Source organism: Mercenaria mercenaria, unplaced genomic scaffold (genome assembly GCF_021730395.1).
Source record: "Mercenaria mercenaria strain notata unplaced genomic scaffold, MADL_Memer_1 contig_3502, whole genome shotgun sequence".
NCBI classification, from domain to species: Eukaryota; Metazoa; Mollusca; class Bivalvia; order Venerida; family Veneridae; genus Mercenaria; species Mercenaria mercenaria.
Window position 1 is genome coordinate 22,959 of NW_026461647.1, and position 25,147 is coordinate 48,105.

Consider the following 25,147-nt stretch of genomic DNA (forward strand, 5'->3'; position numbering starts at 1 on the left):
TTTAATTTTCCATGACAAAATGCAAAAATTCAATTTTCCCTGACTTTTCCAGACAAATCTCGTTTTCCATGACTTTTCCAGACCTGTGCGAACCCTGCATGTGCTTTTAGATTATATGTGTATGTATATTATATGTGTGGACAAGTGCATACATGTATGTATGCATGTAAATATGTATATGTATGTTATGTAACGTATATATGTGTATGCATATGTATGTGTATGGATGTACGTGTAGATATGTATATGAAAATAGTGTCTAATATGATTAATTTTAATAATTTATTATCTTACTTATGGACCATTACTTTTGCTTGTCATGTTTTTTTTTTACCATATGCAATGTTTTAAATGTATATGTATTTTATAATCATAACTTAACCTTTTAGTTACAGGCTGTTTGTTATTTTTAATTGCTTCTTATGTCTTTGTTTAATAGTCGGCAAATAGCTTATTACTAATGCTAATGTTATATTGTTAAAACATCCGACTCAAAATAAAGATTCTTGTATCTTGATGGCCATCCAGCGGTTACAGAAGCTCACCTTGAGCTTTTGGCTCAGGTGAGCTGAAAAGGGTCATATAGAGCTATGGTCAAAAGACATAACTTTTAATAAATTGTAGCATGGATTGACACCGACCCTTATATAACCTATACTGGAATATTGGATACTTTAGTTGGTCATATTTAGATCTTTTATATTGTGTACTAATATTCTGGTACATCTGAATTTAACAGACCAAGATGTTGTGATTCTCTTAGTATATGTCACTAAATTCGTAATCAATTGAAACACACTTTATACATACTTGCAGCTTGTTCATTTGCCAATGATGTTGTTCTTGATCTACCAGACTGTGTCCAAATATTTACTGACGTCACTGTCACAATGTAGGTTTTCCCTGACGTGACACCAGTATTTACCAATGCGGTTGTTGCAGTTCTTAAAACTACTTTACTTCCACCATCTTGACTATTATCTCCTGTCTTTACTCTCCAATAAACAATATAACTGCTAATTTGTGAAGCTTTATCTGTGGATGGAGGTGTCCATGAAACTCTGAATCCTGAAGTTCCTACAGAAGCTGACGGGAAGTTGATTGCTAATACTTTCAATTCCGAAACTAAAAAGGAAATTATAAACCAGCATTATTATTACAAGGAAGTCTGAAAGACAGCTATATCCCCTGCAGCTGTTATGGATAGTGGCTTAAACCTTTGACCTTGACTTGTGACCTTGACCTTTACCCGACATGGCTGACTCTTGTGTTCTGCACATCGTCTTGATGAGGTGTTCATTTGATTAAGTTTCATGATTATCCTTTGAGGGGTTTAGGACACAAAATTGAAGGCTCAAACCTTTGACCTTGAGCCAACATGGCTGACTCATTAGTTCTGCCCATTGTCTTGATGAGGTTATCATTTGACCCAATTTTGTGAAAATTTTTCAAGAGGCTTAGGAGATACAGAGCGGACATGAAATGGAAGGCTCAAAATTTTGACCTTGAGTTGTGACCTTGACCTTGAGCCACCTCAGCTGACTCATTGGTTCTGCACATTGTCTTAATGAGAAGATCATTTGACCCAAGTTTTATGATTATCCTTCAAGGGGTTTACGAGATATAGAGCAGACACAAAATGGAAGAGGTAATCCTTTGACCTGGAGCTGTGACCTTTACCTTGAGCGAACTCGACTGACTCATAAGTTCTGCATATCATCTCAAAAAGTGATCATTTGACCCAAGTTTCATGCTTTTCCTTCAAAGGGTTTAGGAGATACAGAGCGAACACAAAATGGGATGTTCAAACCTTTGACCTTGAGTTGTGACCTTGACCTTGGGCCGACATGGCTAATTTATGGGTTCTGCATATCATCTTGATTAGGTGATCATCTGACCAAAGTTTTATGAAAATCCTTCAAGGGGTTTAGGAGATACAGAGCAGACACAAAATGTTACAGAGGTAAGGACGGAAGGAGACCATTCCTATAACCGCCCCCACCCCACCACTTGGGGCGGGGGATTAAAAAGATATGTCAAACACTATAAAATACTTTAAAATTCTTCAAGTATGAGGTTGCAAAATTCATCAACTGATAACTGAAGATCAGCACTATCAAAGAAAAGAGTGGTAATTTAAAACCATTTGCTCTGTACCTGTTTACCAAACTGAGGAATTCTGAATCTCTGACAATGCAAAAATCACAAATTCAAACTCCTAGATAACAATTGTATAAACGTGTTCACCTGTTCCTCTCATACATCACAACTGTCTATTGATGAAAGCAGGGCAAGGCCGTAGTGTGTGGGGAGCTGGGACTAAAAACAAATTAGGTTGAAAGCAACTCTGGTGTCACACTGCATATATCAACAAGACTTTAGTGTTCCCTGGAGAAAAAGTTCAGCATTCCTTGGATATCGTAATTTATGATTCCTACGTAGAAAAATGTATTATTATGTTTTGTTATCTAATGTTACTAAGTATACTTATTAACCCTTATCAATCATGCTTGACACCATTGATTCTGCCTTTGAAAGCAGTGTAGATCATGATCAGCCCACAGTCTGATCAAGATATGCTCTGTTCGCCATTCCATCATAATCTTTCTAGTAAGCACCCTTTTCAACAGTCAATGGTATTGTCCAAAATGAAAGATGGACAAGTTCATCATAGAAATTTAGCGGGGTAAGGGTTAACACAAAGGAGCATGATGGCCCTATTTTTCTCATCTAAGTTGATGTGTACGGATACTCATCAACACTGCTGAGGAATAATCTTATTTTGAAATCAAACCCAACATTATAAATATGTGTATGGTCTGTAAGTATTGACCTGGCACACATTAATCTTTGCTATTATTTTCGAGAGTTTTCGTTAGTTTACGTAATATTGTATCCTGAAAATATCTATTATTACAAAAATAACCTTTATAGTTCACTGAAGACACGTTGGCATAGTGGTATGGAGTCTGACTTCCATGCACGTTACCACGTGTTCGAAATTACCTCAAACCATTTTCAATGTAATGTAGTGCTATCGTTATTTCTTTTATTCTTACAATATTTTTTGGCAACGATTTTCATGGATTTTAAGTAGTATCAATTTTCAGATGTAATTAATTTTGTCTTTTTATCTAGTAAGATACCTTTAAAGATTTTTATTCAACACTTTCTACAAAATAAATTGAATACAAGACTTTAGTGTATTTATTTCAATAAATGAACCACAAAATTTGATCAGGTAAGTGTATCAATTTTCCGGCCAGTAAAATTTGGAGATAAAATTTGAAAACAGGTGATCAGACTAAGGACTTGAAATAATGACCCAGAGATTGATGGCTAATTGTTTTGTCCCCACAGCTACATGTGACATTTTGTTAATCATCAAGAAATATTTATGCAATAGTTATTGCGCTATTTAGCTTCGGACACTGAGGTATACGGAATATTCATGTGCATAAGTGGTAGGTCAATACTTACGGACAACAGATTATACAGCCTTTGCAGAAAGGTTATAACAAGAGCTGTCCGTAGGACAGCCAAGCTCGACTATTCGAAATATTGTCCCAGAAGCAGGAAAATATTACCCAAAATGTTAAATATCAGAGTTTTAAGTTCAAAAGGGGACATAATTTGACCAAAATGCATATCAGAGTTATGGGACTTGCTGCTATCAACTAGTTTTATAACCCCGAAGGCACATGTGAAGTTTCACTTCAATATCTGCATTAGTTTTGGAGATAGTAACTTGCATGTAAAACTTTAACCAGAATTTTTTTAAGTCCAAAAGGGGGCATAATTTGCCCAAAATACATGTCAGAGTTATGGGACTTGATCCAGTGAGATTGGTAAAATATAAGTTTCAAATCTATATGCCTTTAAGTAATAGCTGTAAATACTTGCACGCAAAACTTTAACCAGGACTTTTTAAGTCCAAAGGGGGCATAATTTGGCTAAAATGCAGGTCAAAGTTATGGGACTTGATGCTATCAACTAGTTTTATAACCCCGAAGACACATATTAAGTTTCAATTCAATATCTGCATTAGTTTTGGAGACAGTAACTTGCATGTAAAACTTTACCAGAATTTTCTAAGTCCAAAAGGGGGCATAATTTGCTCAAAATACATGTCAGAGTTATGGAACTTCACCCAGTGAGATTGGTAATTGATCTAGAAAAAAGAAAAAATAACTTTCAAAGCTATATGACTTTAAATGATAGCTGTATATACTTGCATGCAAAAACTTAACCAAGGTGTGACGCAGACGACGACGCCAACGACGACACCAGGGTGAGTAGAATAGTTAGACTATTCTTCGAATAATCGAGCTAAAAATATAAATACTTTTAAATTTACTGGTCCGGAAAAACAAAAAGTGAAAACTTTGTTGCTTCTGTAAAAATATTCTGGTTATAATTTGAGTGTAAATACTTGGTAATCGACAATGTTTTTGGTCTAAACTGACTTCTGTATTTAACATGTTTAATAAAACTCGAAACTCATGTTCTGAAAATTACCTTTAAACACAGCATTAAGGGCTATAAGGGAAATATGCCCTACCCAAAGTAACTTCATCTCATGACAAAAAATATTGCTAGAACAATCTGAAATACTACTCAATAAATGTGGTTTCATTTTTATTAATAATTCCTTATCAGCAATAAGTATAACAAGAGCTCGTCGAACACGAAATGCCCCCCTTGATGCATTCAGTAATTGCACAAGGAACAGAAATTATATGCTCACTGTAAACACAAATTCCATTTCGGAACACAAAACTATGCAAGTGGTCCAAATTTGAAGCTTGTACCTTCAGAAATGTGAAAGTAGGTCACTAGGTCAATCTCAAGACCAAAGTTCATTTCAGTACACAAAACTATGCTTGTGGTTCAAATTTGAAGCCTGTACCTTCAAAAATGTGAAAGTAGGTCACTAGGTCAAGATCAAGGTCAACTCATGTGAAGGTTCATCTTGCCACTCAAAACTATACATGTGGTCCAAATTTGAATGATGTAAGTTATGGACATGAAGATTCTAAGTTTTTCCCTGTATAAGTCTATATGAACCATATGACCTCTGGGGCGGGGCCATATTTGACCCGAGAGGGATAACTTGAACAAACTTGGTAGAGAACCACTAAATGATGCTACATTACAAATTACCAAAGCCATAGTCTTTGTGGTTTGGACAAGAAGATTTTCAAAGTTTTTCCCTATATAAGTATATGTAAACTATGTGACCCCAACGGCGGAGCCATATTTGACCCTAGGGGAATAATTTGAATAATCTTAGTAGAGGACCACTAGATGATGTCATATACAAAATATCAAAGCCCTAGGCCCTGTGGCTTTGGACAAGAGGTTTTTCAAAGTTTTTTCCCATATAAGTCTATATAAACCATGTGACCCTAGGGGTGGGGCCATATTTGACCCCAGGGAAATAATCTGAACAATCTTGGTAGAAGACCACTAGATTTTGCTACATACCAAATATCAAAGCCCTAGGCCCTATGGTTTTGGACAAGAAGATCAGAAACCATTTAACTGTTCCTGGCCAATGTAACCTTGACCTTTGACCTAATGAACTCAAAATCAATAGGGGTCATCTGCTGGTCATGGCCAACCTAACTATCAATTTTCCTGAAACTAGGCCCAAGCGTTCTTGAGTTATTGCCTGGAAACCATTTTACTGTTCCTGGTCACTGTGACCTTGACCTTTGACATACTGACCTCAAAATCAATAGGGGTCATCTGCTGGTCATTACCAACCTCCCTATCGACTTTCGTGACCCTAGGCCTAAGCGTTCTTGAGTTATCATCCAGAAACCGTTTTACTGTTCAGGGTCACTGTGACCTTGACCTTTAACATACTGACCTTAAAATCAATAGGGGTCATCTGCTGGTCATTACCAACCTCCCTATCAACTTTCATGATCCTAGGCCCAAGTGTTCTTGAGTTATCATCCGGAAACCGTTTTACTGTTCAGGGTCACTGTGACCTTGACCTTTAACATACTGACCTCAAAATCAATAGGGGTCATCTGCTGGTCATTACCAACCTCCCTATCAACTTTCATGATCCTAGGCCCAAGTGTTCTTGAGTTATCATCCGGAAACCGTTTTACTATTCAGGGTCACTGTGACCTTGACCTTTGACATACAGACCTCAAAATCAATAGGGGTCATCTGCTAGTGATGACCAACCTCCCTATCAACTTTCATGATCCTAGGCCCAAGCGTTCTTGAGTTATCATCCGGAAACGGATTGGTCTACATTCCGACCGACCGACCGACAGACCGACCGACCGACATCTGCAAAACAATATACCCCTCCTTTTTCAAAGGGGGGCATAACTAGAACTGTCACAGGAGTGACTCATACCCCCACCATACGGTCTTGTCACAGAAGAATGGCAACCATAAGTAATCTTAAAAATACTTAGAATAATATAAAAATGTAAAAAAAGCTTAATACTTAAAAAGAAGTTTATTCATCTTTGGAGTACTTCATCCTGGGCTTCCACATATAAGTAATACTAGTATAATTATGTGCCCTGGATGAGGGATGAGGTAAATATAAAAAATGTCTAATATTAGAGATACACTAAAAGTGAATACAAAAAAGTGTCTTACCGACCCATGTTACCACAGAAAAATGTATTCAGTTTTTACATAGGACTGATAATAAAAAAAAAATAAAAAAATACCAAAAATATTGAATATCTAAAAATAGGATTTCTAAAAATAGACTAATTCCTGGAATTTAAGGGGAAGAAACTCAGTACAAAAGTTAAAACAAGAGGGCCATGATGGCCCTGTGTTGCTCACCTGATTACCATTGCTCAAAATGATATGATCGTTTCAAACCAAATAAAGGAGGTAATCTGTCATAAATTCAGTCAATATGTATCTTCACTGATTGTTTAAGTCCATCTGTTGACATAAATGAAATTTCAGATCAGTATCTTCATTAGTTATGGAGATATACCCATTTTAATTTGAATAAAGGGAGGTAATTTGACATAACATCAGTCCATAGTTATCTACCCTGATTGTCTCAGTCCAACTAATGACAATAAAGAAATTTCAAATAAGTCCTATAAGTACTTACTGATATAAATCCATTTTGATTACAATCAGGGGAGGTCATCAGATACAAGAGATCACAGAGTGATCTTGGCGCCCACCAATGTGCCATTTTTGAGTGTTCCAAATTTCAAGACTTACTGACTAGCTCTTGGTCAAATTTCATTTTCGTACACAACACTTTGCATGTGGTCCAAATTCGAAAGCTGTAGCTTGAGAAATGTGAAAGTAGGTCACTAGATCAATTTCAAGGAGGAAATGTGAAAGTAGGTCACTAGGTCAAAATCAAGGTCAAATTACACTTCAGAACACAAATTTATGCATGTGGTCCAAATTTAAAGCCTGTACCTTCAAAAATGTGGAAGTAGGTCACTAGGTCAATGTCAAGGTCAAAGTTTGTTTCGGTACACAATCCTATGCATGTGGTCTAAATTTGAAGCCTGTAGCTACAGAAATGTGAAAGTAGGTCACTAGGTCAATCTTAAGGTCAAAGTTCATTTCGGTACACAAAACTATGCATGTGGTCCAAATTTGAAGGCTGTAGCTCGAGAAATGTGAAAGTAGGTCACTAGGTCAAAATCAAGGTCAAATTTTATTTCGGAACACAGAACTATGCATGTGTTCCAAATTTGAAGCCTGTACCTTCAAAAATGTGAAAGTAGGTCACTAGGTCAATGTAAAGGTCAAAGTTTGTTTCGGTACACAAAACTATGCATGTGGTCCAAATTTGAAGGCTGTAGCTTGAGAAATGTGAAAGTAGGTCAGTAGGTCAAAATCAAGGTCAAATTCCAATTCGGAACACAAAACTATGCGTGTGGTCCAAATTTGAAGCCTGTACCTTCAAAAATGTGAAAGTAGGTCACTAGGTCAAAGTCAAGGTCAAAGTTTTTTTCAGTGCACAAAACTATGCAAGTGGTCCAAATTTGAAGGCTGTAGCTACAGAAATGTGAAAGTAGGTCACTAGGTCAAAATCAAGGTCAACTCATGTCAAGGTTTATCTTGCCACTCAAAACCATACATGTGGTCCAAATTTGAATGTTGTAGGCTATTGACAAGAAGATTTTAAAAGCTTTTCCCTATATAAGTCTATATGAACCATGTGACCCCCCAGGGCAGGGCCATATTTGACCCTAGGGGGATAATTTGAACAGACTTGGTAGAGAACCACTAGATGATGCTACATTACAAATGCCAAAGCCCTAGGCTTTGTGGTTTGGACAAGAAGATTTTCAACGTTTTTCCCTATGTAAGTCTATGTAAACCATGTGACCCCCAGGGCGGAGCCATATTTGACCCTAGGGGGATAATTTGAACAATCTTAGTAGAAGACCACTAGATGATGTCATATACAAAATATCAAAGCCCTAGGCCCTGTGGTTTTGAACAAGAGGTTTTTCAAAGTTTTTCCCTATATAAGTCTATATAAACCATGTGACCCCCAGGGCGGGCCATATTAGACCCCAAGGAAATATTTGAATCATCTTGGTAGAGGACCACTAGATGATGCTTCATACCAAATATCAAAGCCCTAGGCTCTGTGGTTTTGGACAAGAAGATTTTCAAAGTTTTTCCCTATATAAATCTATGTAAATTATAGAAATAAACAAAGGCCCATAACTTACTAAAAAATTGTTGAACCAGTCTGATTTTCAGGGGGACACAACTACGGTACCAATACATCATTCTGACAAAGTTTGGTCAAAATCCCCCATGTAGTTTCTGAGGAGATGCGATAACGAGAAATTGTTAACGGACGGAAGGACGGACGGACTGACGGACGGACGGAAGGACGGAAGGACGACGGACCACGGACGCAGAGTGATTTGAATAGCCCACCATCTGATGATGGTGGGCTAATAAAACAAGAGCGCTGCCAAGCGGGGCAATATACGCCCAAAGGCTTACATCATAGGATGGGAGAACTTGACTGTTGAAGCCCCAAAGGACTGGAGCAACAAAAGGAAAACTTCAAAAAAAAAATCTAAGTCCACAAAAAAAAAATTCAAAGTCTACAAAAAAATCCTTATCAGGTACAGGTATGTAAAAATACACCTTAAAATTGGAGGTACCATCCATGTTGTACCACAGAAAAGTGGTCTCGGTTTTTCCCTATAATAAATAATAAAAAAGTTTCAAAATAAGCTATTTATAGTAACATAAAAGGGAAGTAATTCAAAAAAAATTTATTGTAAGTACAAAAAAAGAGATCTGCCAAATAAAAACAAGAGCACTGCAATGCAGAGCAATATACACAAAGCAAAGTCATATATGACCTTTGACCCTTAAGTGTGACCTTGATCTTGAAGCGAGTCATCTGGAACATGCGCTCTGCACATCGTTGCAATGTGGTGAACATTTCTGCAAAGTTTCTTTCAAATCCTTCCAGCAGTTCAAGAGTTACAGAGCGGACACGAAACAAACTGATATGACTTTTGACCCCTAAGTGTGACCTTGACCTTGAAGCAAGTCATCCGGAACATGCGCTCTGCACGTCGTCTTGGTGTGGTGAACATTTGTGTCAAGTTTCTTTGAAATCCTTCCAGGGGTTCAAGAGTTACAGAGCGGACACGAAACAAACTGATATGACCTTTGACTCCTAAGTGTGACCTTGACCTTGAAGCGAGACATCCGGAACATGCGCTCTGCACGTCGTCTTGGTGTGGTGAACATTTGTGTCAAGTTTCCTTGAAATCCTTCAAGGGGTTCAAGAGTTACAGAGCGGACACGAAATTGCTAACGGACAGACGGACAGACGGACGGACGGACAGACGGACGGACAGACGGACAGACGGACACCAGCGTCATAACATAATACGTCCCTTCGGGCGTATAATAACTCTGAAACCTACGACTGGATCTGACAGGTTCGTCATGGAATCCAATATTTATTGTTGTTGAAGATATTTTGGATGTTTGTATCAAATCAAACCATAAATGAAGTCTCTTTATGGCTGCAAAAGCCAAAATAGCCAATTCTGGACCTTTAAGGGGCTATAACTCTGGAACCCATGAAGGAATCTGGCCAGTTTAAGAAAGGAACAAAGATCTTGTGGTGATACAAGTTGTGTGCAAGTTTGGTTAAAATCAAATCATAAATGAAGCTGCTATTGTGCAGACAAGGTCAAAATAGCCAATTTTGGCCCTTTCAGGGGCCATAACTCTGGCACCCATAAAGGGATCTGGCCAGTTCAAGAAAGAAACCGAGATCTTATGGTGACACAAGTTTTTTGCAAGTTTGATTCAATTCAAATCATAAATGAAGCTGCTATTGTGCAGACAAGGTCAAAATAGCTAATTCTGGCCCTTTCAGGGGCCATAACTCTGGAACCCATAACGGAATCTGGCCAGTTCAAGAAAGGAACCAAGATCTTACGATGATACAAGTTGTGTGCAAGTTTGGTTAAAATAAAATCATAAATGAAGCTGCTATTGTGCAGACAAGGTCAAAATAGCTAATTCTGGCCCTTTCAGGGGCCATAACTCTGGAACAGATAATGGGTTCTGGCCAGTTCAAGAAAGGAACCGAGATCTTATGGTGATACAAGTTGTGTGCAAGTTTGGTTAAAATAAAATCATAAATGAAACCACTATCGTGCAGACAAGAAATTGTTGACGGACGGACGCACGCACGGACGCACAGACGACGGACGAAGGGTGATCACAAAAGCTCACCTTGTCACTATGTGACAGGTGAGCTAAAAAAGGTTACTTCCCTTTGGCTCTAAGCCAATCAGAATGAGATATATTGAAAATACATCAAAATTAACCTTAAATTCTAAGTAAAAAGGGACATAATTCAAGAAAAATTGATATCAGAGTTATGCACCTTGTGTCACATGATGTGGGTGATGAGGTGGAACACCTATTTTAAATTTAAATCAAATCCATTTAGTAGTAACTGATATACAGTGAATATACATCAAAATTAACCTTAAACTAGAGATGCTTTTGAGAAAAGCGCATGTCTCCCACAACTGCCCCTATGTAAAATGTCTAGTTTCTTTAGATGGTTTAGACGAGTGGATCCAATTATATGGTCTGGATGAGTGGATCCAATCAGTAATTCAAGGGCCATAAATCAAAAGTGCTTGGGTGGATTTGGCTAGTTATCGAACTTGGCTAAGATCTTATGGCCAAACACATTTTGTTCAAGTTTAGTGAAGATCGGATGAGAAATGTTGGATTAAGAGAGCAGACAAGAGTAAAAAGGCGGATTTTTCGGTAATTCAAGGGCCGTAACTCCAAAATGCCTAGACCGATTTGGCTAGTTATCAAACCTGGCCGAGGTCTCATGGTCAAACACATTTTGTTTTAGTTTGGTGAAGATCGGATGAGAAATGTTTGACTTAGAGTGCGGACAAGAGTAAAACTGCCAATTTTTCGATAATTCAAGGGCCGTAACTCCAAAATGCCTGGACCGATTTGGCTAGTTATCGAACTTGGCCGAGGTCTCATGGTCAAACACATTTTGTTCAAGTTTGGTGAAGATCGGATGAGAAATGTTCGACTTAGAGTACGGACAAGAGTAAAACTCGCAATTTTTTTATAATTCAAGGGCCGTAACTCCAAAATGCCTAAACCGATTTTGCTAGTTATCGAACTTGGCCGAGGTCTCATGGTCAAACACATTTTGTTCAAGTTTGGTGAAGATCGGATGAGAAATGTTTGAATTAGAGTGCGGACAAGAGTAAAAAGACCGATTTTTGGTAATTCAAGGGCCATAACTCCAAGACGCCTGGACCGATTTGGCTAGTTATCGAACTTGGCCGAGCCCTTATGGTCAAACACATTTTGTTCAAGTTTGGTGAAAATTGGATGAGAAATGTTCGACTTAGAGTGCGGACAAGCTTTGTGACAGACACACACACACACACAGACTGGAGTAAATCAATATGTCTCCCACACCACTGTGTGGTGGGAGACATAATTCTAAGTAAAAAGGGGCATAATTCATGAAAAATTAGTGTCAGAGTTATGCACCATGTGTCACATGATGTGGGTGATGAGGTGGAACATCTATTTTAAGTTTGAATCAAATCCATTTTGTAATAACTGAGATATAGTGAAAATACATCAAAATCAACCTTAAATTTAAAGTAAAAAGGGGACATAATTCATAAAAAATTGATGTCAGAGTTAAGCACCTTATGTCACATGATGTGGGTGATGAGGTGGAACAACTATTTTAAGTTTGAATCAAATCCATTTAGTAATAACTGAGATATAGTGAAAATACAACAAAATTAACCTTAAATTCTAAGTAAAAGGGGACATAATTCATGAAAACTTGGTGTCAGAGTTATGCACCTTGTGTCACATGATGTGGGTGATAAGGTGGAATATCTATTTTAAGTTTGAATCAAATCCATTTAGTAATAACTGAGATAATAGATTTCGGGACGGGACGGGACGCGACAAAACTGACTCCTATATACCCCCCTCCAAACATGTTTGGTGGGGGTATAATAATCATAATGTTTTTTTTTAGTTGCAATGCACCCCATTGCATTCATGCCAGGACAATTGATAGTATTTGAGAGAAAAAAATACTGATGCCAGACTATCCACCTATACTAATAGCTCCACTGGAACAAAGTGAGCTACAAAGACGAGATAAATCAAATATTTTCGAAATTCAAACAGGAGAAATTCAAAAGAAAACTAGAGATGCTTTTTAGAAAAGCGCATGTCTCCCACAACTGCCCCTATGAAAAATGTTAGTTTCTCTAGATGTTTTAGACGAGTGGATCCAATTAGATGGTCTGGATGAGTGGATCCAATCAGTAATCCAAGGGCCATAAATCAATAGTGCCTGGGCGGATTTGGCTAGTTATCGAACTTGGGTAAGGTCTTATGGCCAAACACATTTTGTTCAAGTTTGGTGAAGATCGGATAAGAAATGTTTGATTAAGAGTGCTGACATGAGTAAAAAGGCCAATTTTTCGATAATTCAAGGGCCGTAACTCCAAAATGCCTGGACCGATTTGGCTAGTTATCGAACTTGGCCGAGGTCTCATGGTCAAACACATTTTGTTTAAGTTTGGTGAAGATTGGATGAGAAATATTCGAATTAGAGTGCGGACAAGAGTAAAAAGACCGATTTTTGGTAATTCAAAGGCCATAACTCCAAGACGCCTGGACCGATTTGGCTAGTTATCGAACTTGGCCGAGGTCTTATGGTCTTATAGTAAATCAATATGTCTCCCACACCACTGTGTGGTGGGAGACATAATTGCTCTATGATTTGTAAAAGGAATGATAAACAAACTATTTAGAGTTGAGTCAAAACAAATCATAGGGATTGTTGTAGCTTTACAACTTATATACACAACAAATGTTACAGATGCAGCTTTTGGGAAGTGCTTTAGGTGAAAATACAAAATACTTGTAAATGAAAGTTATGTAGTCTGCTACATCTGATTTATCAAAATTTCTATTTATCATACATGTGCATAGTGTGCATATTAGAATTGCCATTAATGCCAATGGTACAGAATATGTATAACCTATAGATTTTTAGACCTGGTGCCCAACTTGCATCATAAATGGGGTGTACGACAACGCTTCAATCTGCTGGTCTTGACAAATCTTAAATATTGAGACCTTGATTATGCAAATTAGTATAATATAAATACTGGACAAATGTTTATTAAATGTTATAATGTTCACACTTACCACTAACACAGTTTCCACCTTCAGTAAAACCATTTGAATCATAGTAATTGTCACCACATGTACAGTTACCATCCAGACATTGCGCAGCAGAATCAGCACACTCATTTAAATTTTCTGTACATGGCTTACCAAGACCTTTCTCTATAATATAAGAATTAATTTTGTTTACTAGTATTACATATCTTTTAGGAGGTATATTTTTTGATATATGTCATAATCCTGAGCTACACTACAGTTTACCATATTTTCTGGCAAGATCACAAAACCAAATCCTGCATATGAAGCAAAATCGTCTGGCATGCAGTTTAATAATGCTGAAGTGAGTAACAAGAAACAACATTGTACACAAAGACCTCTCTCAAACACCATGGTTGATGGGAAATTTGCAAAGAATTATCTAGCATAAATAAACATATATACAGCTGAAACTCGGTATCTTGAATTTCGATCATGGAATCAAGGGTTTTGCTTCGAGATAACCTAAGTTAAGTCAAGTACTGGCTAGTGGGGAAAGAACTGACAGGTCAATTTATTCTCCCCACCAGACAGGTCAAGTACTGGCTAGGGGGGAAAGTACTGACTGGTCAATTTACTTCCCCCACCTTACTGGTCAAATACCGGCTAGGTGGGAAAAGAACTGACCAGCAGTAATTTCTTTACCTTAGAAGAAACTGAAACAGGAAAAAGGCCATCAATCAAAAAAATATAACAGAAGTTATTTTAATAAGTTCATTTAAATACATTTCTTTAATTTACACAAAATATGAAACATATTTGTTATTTAATATGAAATTTAAATGAAAACTGACTATCGGAAATAAAAAAAATAGGCTAGTTAAGAATAACCAAGAATAACCAGTTCCAATTCACTGACCGGGGAAATAATTGACTTAAGCCAGGAAAACTGACAAGGGGGAGGAACCCACAATTCCGTTTCTTTTATAAACCGGTGTAGCAGTCAGTTTTTCCCCAGTCAGTTTTTTCCCGTTTCTTTTATAAACCGGTGTAGCGGTCAGTTTTTCCCCAGTCAGTGAAAAAACTGACTGGGGAAAAACTGACTGCTACACCAGTTTATAAAAGAAATGGAATTCCCTTCAGCAAACATCACGTGATTATCAACAGAGCGCAGATATATAGGTATCGCACAATATTGTGACGTTTTGAAATAAAAACAAAGAAAACAATAACATAAAAAGAAGTCAGTACACTTAGCTACTACGAAAACCCGTGGTGACATTTCAACTTCATTATTTCATGCTTTCTGCTTCTTGATTTCATGATTTCCACTTCATGAATTCACGATTTCTGCTTCCTGATTTCATGGTTTCCACTTCAAGAATTCGCGATTAAACTTCAAAATTTCACAATTTCTTGATTTCACGATTTCCACTTCACGAATTCACGATTAAACTTCACGATTTCATGTGAAATCAAGAAAACGTGAGAAATCAAGAAATCGTGAATTCTTGAAGTGGAAATCGTGAAATCAAGAAATCGTGAAGTTTAATCATGAAATCGTGAAGTGAAAATTGTGAAATCTGCAAGCAGAAATTGTGAATTTGTGAATTCATGAAGTGGAATTGTGAAATCAGGAAGCAGAATTCGTGAATTTGTGAATTCATGAAGTGGAAACTGTGAATGAATGAAATATTTTCAGCTCAGTTAATGAATTAAAGAATTAAAGTTTATAAATGTGTACCTTGTTTTATTTCCAACACAACTAACTAGTATCGCCCTATTTTAATTTAATTGTCAAAGTCAAAATTTTCTCCAGTTATTGCTCAGAAAAAGGACAGAGATCTTGATATTTGGGCTTTGATACAAAAACAGAAGGGACCATCTACTGACCACAGACATCCTATGAAGTTTAACAGTCAAAGGTCTAAGCATTAGTTACTGATCACTGTGTCCTTGATCTTAGACCTACCATGGTTGATACAGAACATCCAATACAAAATTCAAGTACTTTTCATGATCTACATTGTTTTCTGCAAGAAAATCTTCAAAACACATTTAAAACACAAAATTGAAACTTTCAGACATAATGCTGCAAATGAAAAACTAGGAATACTAGGAGCAATTTAGAAAAACTAGGAAAAACTAGGAGCAGTTTTAACAAGAGGGTCATGATGACCCTGGATCGCTCGCCTGAGTAATATGAGCTATATGTTTCAAAGATCAAACGGATGATAAAATATTAAGAAAGTCAGTAGGTCACATTCATGGTCAATGATATTCAGTTTTACAACTGGTGTATGTCATCAAAATTTCAAGGCTGTATCTTAAAAAACAAGAAAGTAGGTCAGTAGGTCAAAGTCAAAGTCAAGTGACATCATATTACTTGGGTTCATCAGGTAATTATTATTAAACAGTCTTGGAAATAGAATCAAATGATTTTTTAACTATTTTTTTCCTATATAACTCGCGTAGTAACTAAGTTACCCCAGGGTGGGGCTTCTTTTAACCCCAGGGGCATAATTTGAACAATTTTGGTAGAGGACTACAAGACAATGCATCATACCAAATATCAAAAGCATATCTTGTATGGTTTCAGACAGGAAGATGTTTAAAGTTTTTTTCCGATATAAGTCTATATAAAACTTTGGATACCCTGGGCAGGGCCTCTTTTCACCCAAGGGAAACAATTTCAAAATTTTTGGTTGAGGACCATAAGACAATGCTACAAACCAAATATCAAAGGTCTAAGTGTTGTGGTTTCAGACAAGAAGATTTTTAAACTTTTTTTCATATATAAGTCTATGTAAAACTTGAGACCCCTGGGGCGGGGCCATATTTGACCCTAGAGGGATAATTCGAATAATCTTGGTAGAGGACCACCAGATGATGCTACATACCAAATATCAAAGCCCTAGGCCTTGTGGTTTTGTACAAGAAGATTTTCAAAGTTTTCCCTACATAAGTCTATATAAACCATGTGACCCCCGGGGCAGGGCCATATTTGACCCTAAGACCGCACCAAATTGATTACCTGTTCGTTGGATTTCCCGCACCAATTTGATGTTCCAAGACAGCATGACAAGTTTTTATGACAATAACAATATTTCTAAGGTAGTTCTGCACATTCGGATTGACTTTTTTCTACAATGTAGAACTTGACTGAACTCTGGTTTTTCAAAACAAATTTTTCATAATGGAGTCTATGGGAAAGGCCTAGGCCTTGAACTTTCAGACAAGAAGATTTTTAAAGTTTTTTCCTATATAAGTCTATATAAAACTTGGGACACCAAGGGCAGGGCCTCTTTTCATCCCAGGGGCATAATTTGAACAATTTTGGTAGAGGACCACTAGGCAATGCAACCTACCAAATATCAAAAGCCTAGGCCTTGCAGTTACACGTAAGAAGATTTTTAAAGTTTTTTCCTATATAAGTCTATGTAAAACTTGGGACCCCCGGGGCAGGGCCTCTTTTCACCCGAGGGTAATAATTTGAACAATCTTGGTAGAGGACCACAAGGCAATGCTACATACCAAATATCAAAGGCCTAGGTCTTGTGGTTTCAGACAAGAAGATTTTTAAAGTTTTTTCCTATATAAATCTATGTAAAAGTTGGGACCCCCCAGGGCAGGGCCTCTTTTCACCCCAGCGGCACAATTTGAACAATCTTCATAGAGGACCATTAGATGATGCCACAACCAAATACCGAGGCTCTACGCCTTGCGGTTTCGGACTAGAAGATTTTTTAAGTTTTTCCTTTCGGTTGCCATGGCAACCAGAGTTCAGTATGGAATTCAATTCTTTGAACAATTTTTAAAGAGGACCATCCATGGAACATCCCTGTGAAGTTTCATAAAAATTGGCCTTGTGGTTTAGGAGGAGATGTTGTTTAAAGGAAAGTGTGGATGGCCGGCCGGACGCCGGACGATCACAATAGCTCACCCCGAGCACTTTTGTGCTCAGGTGAGCTAAAAATAGGGTGGGTAGGTCTAGATCGGATTTTTTTAAGTGAGACTTTTCGGAAATTATTTTTGTGTCAAAAATGAATACAAATAAGGGGGTTATGTCTTTAGAGCATCAGTAAGTTGATTTCTAATATCACTGACCATGTTTAAGGCTTTGCAACTTTTTGTTAAAAAGTTGAAAAAAAATCTCCAAGGAAAAAAGGGAAAACCTCAGAAAAGATTAACTAAATTTCACATATGTATACAGTATTTTTAGTTGTATCAGTAACAAAAATAATCGACATGACTTTCCAGTTATGTCAGCAGATCGTTGTGCGAATAACGAAAATAATCGGCACGACCGTCGTGCGAATAACGAAAATGATCGGCACGACGGTCATGCGGATAAGAAAAATTATCGGCACGACGGTCGTGCGGATAGCCTCAGCCAAAAAATTACTATTTTAACAGAAACAGAAACATACAAACGGTGATACAGTAGAAATAGCACTCTGTGTAAATATCGATAAAAAAGTGGCTGTAGACCACTATCATACCATACGGGGAAATCAATGAGTGACCTGATACAGCAATTTCAAGAATTTATTTTCATTTTCTCTGATTTATTTTAAGTCTTATAAATTCTATTTGCAAAGCAAAGTTATGGAAAGAATGTTTTCAAGGAGTGAAAGGTCAAATTCAAGCAGTTTTTTTTCAAAATTCAAGTACTTTTCCAGGTTTTTAGGGGTTTTGTCATTTTCAAGGAGTTTTCAATGACTACCATCAAATTCAAGGACTTTTCAAGGCCTGTGCGAACCCTGTTCTCAAGGTCACGGCTACTAAACGCTAGCGCCACCACCAAATTATGGTGATAAGGAAAAGAGCTATCGGCATTTCCGTGGTGCAGCTATCGCCCGTTTCTACTGGTAAACACGTGAGTAAAATTTATATTTTATCTTATATTTTAATTGATAGAACTTTTTTTCAAAAATCGGAGGATGTAGTTCCGTGTAACAACACCTTAACTAGCGGTTGGCTGTTATTTCATTAAAATAATATGCAAATTGTGGTGTCAGGAGCTTTTCTCCCGAATCTGACAGTGGCACATTTTCATATCGGCCAGTATTCGAACACCATTCCGATGAATGGACTCACTGTAAGAACATACCTGCGCATGCAAATGGTGTAGAAATGATAAATAACTATATACGCACACACCATGAATAACAGAATCTCGGGTTAGAAGAAATATTCCAGGATTTTTAAAAGTGGTGGCGCTATAACTCTAGTGATGGCGCTATACAGTAGTGGTGGCGCTGTTACGGCATTCAGTAATACGAACTGCTGACGCATCCGGAACAAAACAAACACCAACATTGTCTAACTGATAATATTCCTGCAAGGAATTATGTTATTAAAGAAAGAAAAACGCGATCATAGTATCATAGTTTATTTACCTTTATGAAACATTCTCTATCCAAGAAAAAAAGGAACAAAATACTCACAGACCCTTGGGACTCTTGTAGTCAAAGTAAATATTTTCCTTTGTTTAAAATGTTAATGTAGAATTATTTCTAACCTTAAATATTCTACCTAAATACAAACGTAAGGGTACTTTAAATTCAGGTCGTGAAAAATAGTAGCAATACTTTTATTTCAAACAAAGATTTGTGTAGAATTTATTTGTTATATTAAGATTCTGAAAGTTACTTGCCTTTGTTATTATACGTAGTTTGCATGCATTGTAAACAAAAGACCTTACTTTCACAATTCTTTCTGAAAAGTGAGTACAGTACATTTTCAATTCCAATCTATTAAATATGATTAATCAATAGAGCTTAGATGTACAATCTGAATCCATATACATGTAGATTATTTTGCGATCATGTAGAGGTTACTACATGTATTTTGTTGAGTAACGTAATTTGGGTGTAGTGTGGGATAGGTTGATAATATCAATTATTGTAGAAATTTCCGTGGCTTGCAATCAGACATTTTCATATATTAAAATTGAATATACCAGCCACTAATCATATACAACAGCGCCACCACTACTGTATATCGCCACCACTTGAGTGATAGCGCCATCATTTTCAAAAATAGTCGTGTTTTAACTTTTTACTTTGTTTTTCATAATTCTTTGGTGTATGGGAATACGTGTAATTCAATTCTACACGATTTGCATGCTCAGGTATGTTCTTACAGTGTGTCTTATCATCGGAATGGTGTTCGAATACTAGCCGATATGAAAATATGCCACTGTCAAATTCGGGAGAAAAGCTCCTGGCACCACAATTTGCATAATATTTTAATGAAATCACAGCCAACTGCTAGTTAAAGTGTTGTTACACGGAACTACATTCTCCGATTTTCGAAAAAGGTTCTATCAATAAAAATATAAGATAAAATATAAAATTTACTCACGTGTTTACAAGTAGAAACGGGCGATAGCTGCACCACGGAAATGTCGATAGCTCTTTTCCTTATCACCACAATTTGGTGGTGGCGCTAGCGTTTAGTAGCCGTGAAGGTCACTGTGACTTTGTCCATGGACGTACTGACCCAAAAAACTATAGATTATATACTCACTACTCATAATAATCCTAAGAAGTCTGATGGCCATAGGTCCAAGTGTTTTCCTGTTATAGATTGGAAGATGTTTTCAGTAACAGTCAGTACCACCTTAAACTCTGACCACAAAAGTAAGAGGTCTGCTTACCACCAGTAATCACCCTATGAAGTTTGACAGCAATATGCCCATGTGTTCTCCATTTATTATTAGGAAACCAAGTTATCTAATACCAGACCTCCCTACATCAGCATAATAATACACCTCCCTTCTTCTAAGATAGTGCATTATAAATCAAGGTAAGACTGATAAACTGGGTTGATGTCAATTAAAAAACTTACTTGCATTACAAGATCCTCCAGTTCCTGATCCATTTGTATCATAATATCCAGACTGACACTGACAGGTTCCACTACAAACTGCATTCCCAGCTGAACACTGACCCAAAGCTGTGCATGTTTGTCCCAACTGACGTTCTGTTTAAAACAAATGGTTTGCTGAAGATGTATTGTTTTAAAATCAAAGGCGGTTGTAGTACTTTGCAATTACATGACTGCATGGATAAGATAAGTATATGTAATACATTATCATGCCTATAAAACTATTAGTTACCTTATTTCTTATTTACAGCAATGAAACTTACTTGTACAAGTGCCTGTGGAGGCAGTCCCTGTCTGATGGTATCCAGTCTTACATAAACAAGTGGAGGTTCTACAGTCACCATTTGCAAACCAACACTGGGAAGTAGCAGTGCAACTCTGATCAAGGTATTGCTCTGAAAATGAACTAGAACTGTGAGGATTCACCAAATGAACAGCAGATGCATTATTCTATATTTCTCTGACAAATATTATGTTCAACACAGCAATGTTTTTTTGTTTTTTTTGTGTTTTTTTTATAGGAAAATTATTCAAAAAATTTTATAGACTTCTATCACAAGCCAACAATTAAGGTGTGTATACTTTAATCTTGTCCAGTTGAAAAACTGGATCTGCCTCTTTTTAAAAAGGAGTAAAAGAGCAAATGATACCTCTGAGGTAGCAACATTTACCAGAAATAAACAAAGCAGATCAGTCTTATGACAGTGTGCTTGACTATTTGAAACTCTTCTACAAAATCCTAATTTACATACAAAAGCTTTATCAAAAGTTCAAAAGGGGCATAACTTGAACAAAATGTAAGCCAGACTTATGAAACCTACTCTGTGAATTGAGGGCTTGTGAGGAGTTTGAAAGCTACCAGTCAAGTAGTTTTTAAGAAATTTGCCTAGGCCACATCAAATTAATTTCTTGATCATTGGATTTTTTCCAAAAAGTTTGGGAGCAAGCAGGCAAAATTTTTTTTTTTTATTTCACCTATTTTTGGAGGGGTCCAGGAGCGATTTGAAGAAAAAATAAATAAAAACCTTGTCAAAGGCCTAGGTCTTGTGTTTTAAGACAAGAAGATTTTTAAAGTTTTTTTCCCTATATAAGTCTATGCAAAACTTGGGACCCCCAGGGTGGGGCCTCTTTTCACCCCAGGGGCATAATTTGAACAATCTTGGTAGAGAACCACTAGATGATGTTGCAAACCAAATATCAAAGCCCTAAGCCCTTTGGTTTTCGATAAGAAGATTTTCAAAGTTTTTCCCTATGTTAGTTTATATAAACCATGTGACCCCGGGGGCAGGGCCATATATGACCCTAGGGCCAGAGTTTTTTAATAACTTGGGTTACGGGAGATTTTCCAAAAATGAGCATTAGGAGGAGGGAATAAAAATAAAAATAAAGTAGGAAAATGTTAGCACCGGAAAAAAAAAAAAAAAAGAAAAAAAAACACAAAAAATTTTATTTTGTAAAAAGTGCCACTGGGTTAAAAAAAAAATTGTTGTTTCAGGCAAATGTAGATTCACAACACAGTCTAGATAAATCAGACAAGTTATTTTCCCAATTTGAAGCATTTTATTCCCACTTTCTTTATTAAAGCCTCCATGTTGTATGTTATAATATTATGTTGTAGAAACTATTAAATACTTGAAATGTTTTGCATGTTGCTTGCCTGCTTTAAACATATATATAGCTTGCTAATAAATAGAGACTAAACACGCCTGGCATTGTATTCTGTTTCTGGTGTTGGTGTGATTATATATAGTGTAGTGTAGTATTGTTGTCACATCCTATGCATATTGTGTTTCTCACCTTTTAACCCTTAGCACGCTAAGTTTCTAAAATGGACAGGTCCATCATTCAATTTGGGCAATACCATTTATCATTCGAAGGGGTGTTCACTCAAAATGTACTGACTGAATAGCGAACAGTGCAGACCATGATCAGTCTGCACGGATGTGCAGGCTGATCTAGGTCTGCACTGGTCGCAAAGGCAAAACCAATCGGTTGTACCACTGTAAGGGTTAAGGAAGACGGAAATAACTTTTCACTTTTTTCTTTTATGATTTCTCCATTTTTCATTTATGCTCCGACATGGGCCATTTTTCACTATACATGCCAGACAGTCCCAAGGGGGTCTCTTAAAAGTTACTGAACTCCATATCTGGTTACAACTTTGAAAGTAATTTGAGGTAGACTTTAAGATTTAAATTGCGAATTTTAAAAACAATCAGCAAAGGTACTACATTCAAACTTACACATACTTTTTATTTAATAGTTCAAGATTTTGTAATATTACTCAGTTTCAAATGTTTTAAATATTAAAAGTAATTGGTCCATACATGGAGTTCAGTACCCTTGCAGGGCTTCCATTATGATTCAGTTTCATGGAGTCAGGACTGCCTAACATTCAGATTATGGAGTCGGCCTCTTAAATTTTCTTGGAGTCCTACATATTTTCAGTTTGTACAGTGACCTTCAATACCATCATCACTATCATCATCATAATCATTACTATCATCACCATACTAATTAGTTCAGAACAGTGCATAAAGTAATAGAATTTAAAGAAAAGGACCACTAGATTGATTAGAAATCATCTTATTTAACAAAAAATATTTTATTGTTTTTTAAATTTATAGTAACAGTCAGCATTTTATTAAAATCACCAGACTTACTGTTATTCAGCTACAAAACGAAAATCCACTTAAAAAAATCTGAAGTACATTTTACTTGGAGTAGAATTATGTCAAATTACGTCATTCACCTTGCAATACCCAACCAGTTAACTTTTATCCCACACCAAAGAAAATCAATAAAATTTTGACCCTTTAAGGAACCCATGATGGGATCTGTCCAGTTTTTGAAATGAGATATTATGCCAATACAAGTTGTGTGAAAGTTTGATTGAAATCCATACATGTCAAGTTTCCCGGATCGTCCGGTAGTCTCACGGATTTTTTGTCCATTTCCCGAACATACGGAAATCACTTATTTCTCTCGGAAATCCAAAATTCCAAGCTAATGGTTTCCTATATCAAACTTAATCCCTAATTACACACTGTGCCTGACATAATTTATCACTCTACTGGTATATTGATAAAAGTTTAACAAGGTTACGCACTGATGACATTCTGCAAACAGGTGTGTACTGTGCTATTTTTAGATTGTGTTAATTCGTGAGTGCTGATACTGACATAATATGATGATAAGACAGGAACTTGTTTATTGAAGATTTTAAGTGTGAAAAGAGATATTTTGAGGATACATTTGAGTAGATTAAAGAGCCAGCCTTTATTGGATTGATGGCAATCATTACCACTGATGGAGAAAACAACTAGAGATAGGTTATAACATTCTTTCAACAGCTATGATTTTCATTTTCATGTTGATGAGTAAAAAGTATTTTTCAGTATAGATTCAAAAGGGTGAAATAGATTTTTTTCCAATCAATGTTAGCTTCTGTTCATTTGCAAAAAATCTATTAGTAAGAATGTAAAAAAAAAACCTGCAGATTATTCACATTAAAGAAACTCGCCAGTATAAAATTTCGTCCAAATTCCACTTCCTCTGCTCAAACCATACTGTAATAACTGAATAAAGTTACTATAAATCTATATATAATTTTTTGTTTACATTGCAGAATTTCTAAAATGAACTTTTCCAATCTTTCCTTTTGGACAGTACCGGTAACTGTTTAAAGCTAAGGGTGCTTACAAAAAAGATACTGATCGATATATGGCAAACAATGCAGATCATGATCAGACTGCATGGACAATTTACACTCGTCGGAAAGGCAGAATCAATTGTGTTCAACAGGATTAAGATTAAAATGTTTTAAAATGCAACTTAAGCACCTAAAAACATTGATCAGATCTTATCTGTTATACAGTTTTATAGAATCGACCAAAAATTTCCTAAAAAAATGCTGGTCTCTATCTTGTTCACAAGCCAAAATAGCATATTTCGGCCCTTTAAGGGGCCATAACTCTGGAACCCAAGATGGGATCTTGCCAGTTTTCAAAAGGAACCGAGATATTATGCCAATACAAGTTGTGTGCAAGTTGGATTAAAATTGATTGCAAAATCAAAACTGGTTATTTACTGGGAACCATTTTATCTATTTTTAGTAAAAGTGACCTTGACCTGAGTGGGGAACATTTGTGCCAAGTAATATTAAAATCCCTTCATGTATGACAGAGTTATGGACCGGACACAAATTGCGGACAGACGGACGGAATGACGGAAAAGTGCATTCCTATAGTCCCTGAAACTGGTTTTCAACCAGTCGGGGACTAATAATGCCTGGAGGGGCACCTGGGGTTTTCCTCCACTATCAAAAGCTGGAAAGTCTCCATATAACTTGTAAATGTGTTGCTGCGATGTCAAACTAAACAAGCAAATTCGATGAATTGGTATCCCCCGCCAAAAGGGTTTGTGGTGAGGAATGGCAAAAAAATATATCCAGCAAAAAGTTAAGGATGTAATAAGAAGCAAATAATTTCATTAGTCAAAATCAATTTAACAGAAAACAAATGTTTAATTAAAGAGT

General features: G+C 36.6%; 1 protein-coding gene across 1 annotated transcript in view; it reads right to left on the minus strand.

Annotated features, from left to right (window-relative positions):
* LOC128553118 (protein sidekick homolog) overlaps window positions 1–22,968 on the minus strand; it is a gene marked incomplete at its 3' end in the record, with an annotated part of 45,015 nt that extends 22,047 nt beyond the window's left edge. Inside the window, exons 1-5 of the mRNA XM_053534232.1 lie at window positions 22,952–22,968; window positions 20,874–21,022; window positions 20,572–20,706; window positions 13,762–13,902; window positions 811–1,125 (exon numbers count right to left, since the gene is read on the minus strand). Of these exons, the coding sequence (XP_053390207.1) occupies window positions 811–1,125; window positions 13,762–13,902; window positions 20,572–20,706; window positions 20,874–21,022; window positions 22,952–22,968 (757 nt within the window). The remainder of the gene's footprint in view (window positions 1–810; window positions 1,126–13,761; window positions 13,903–20,571; window positions 20,707–20,873; window positions 21,023–22,951) is intronic.
* Window positions 22,969–25,147: the final 2,179 nt, after the last annotated feature.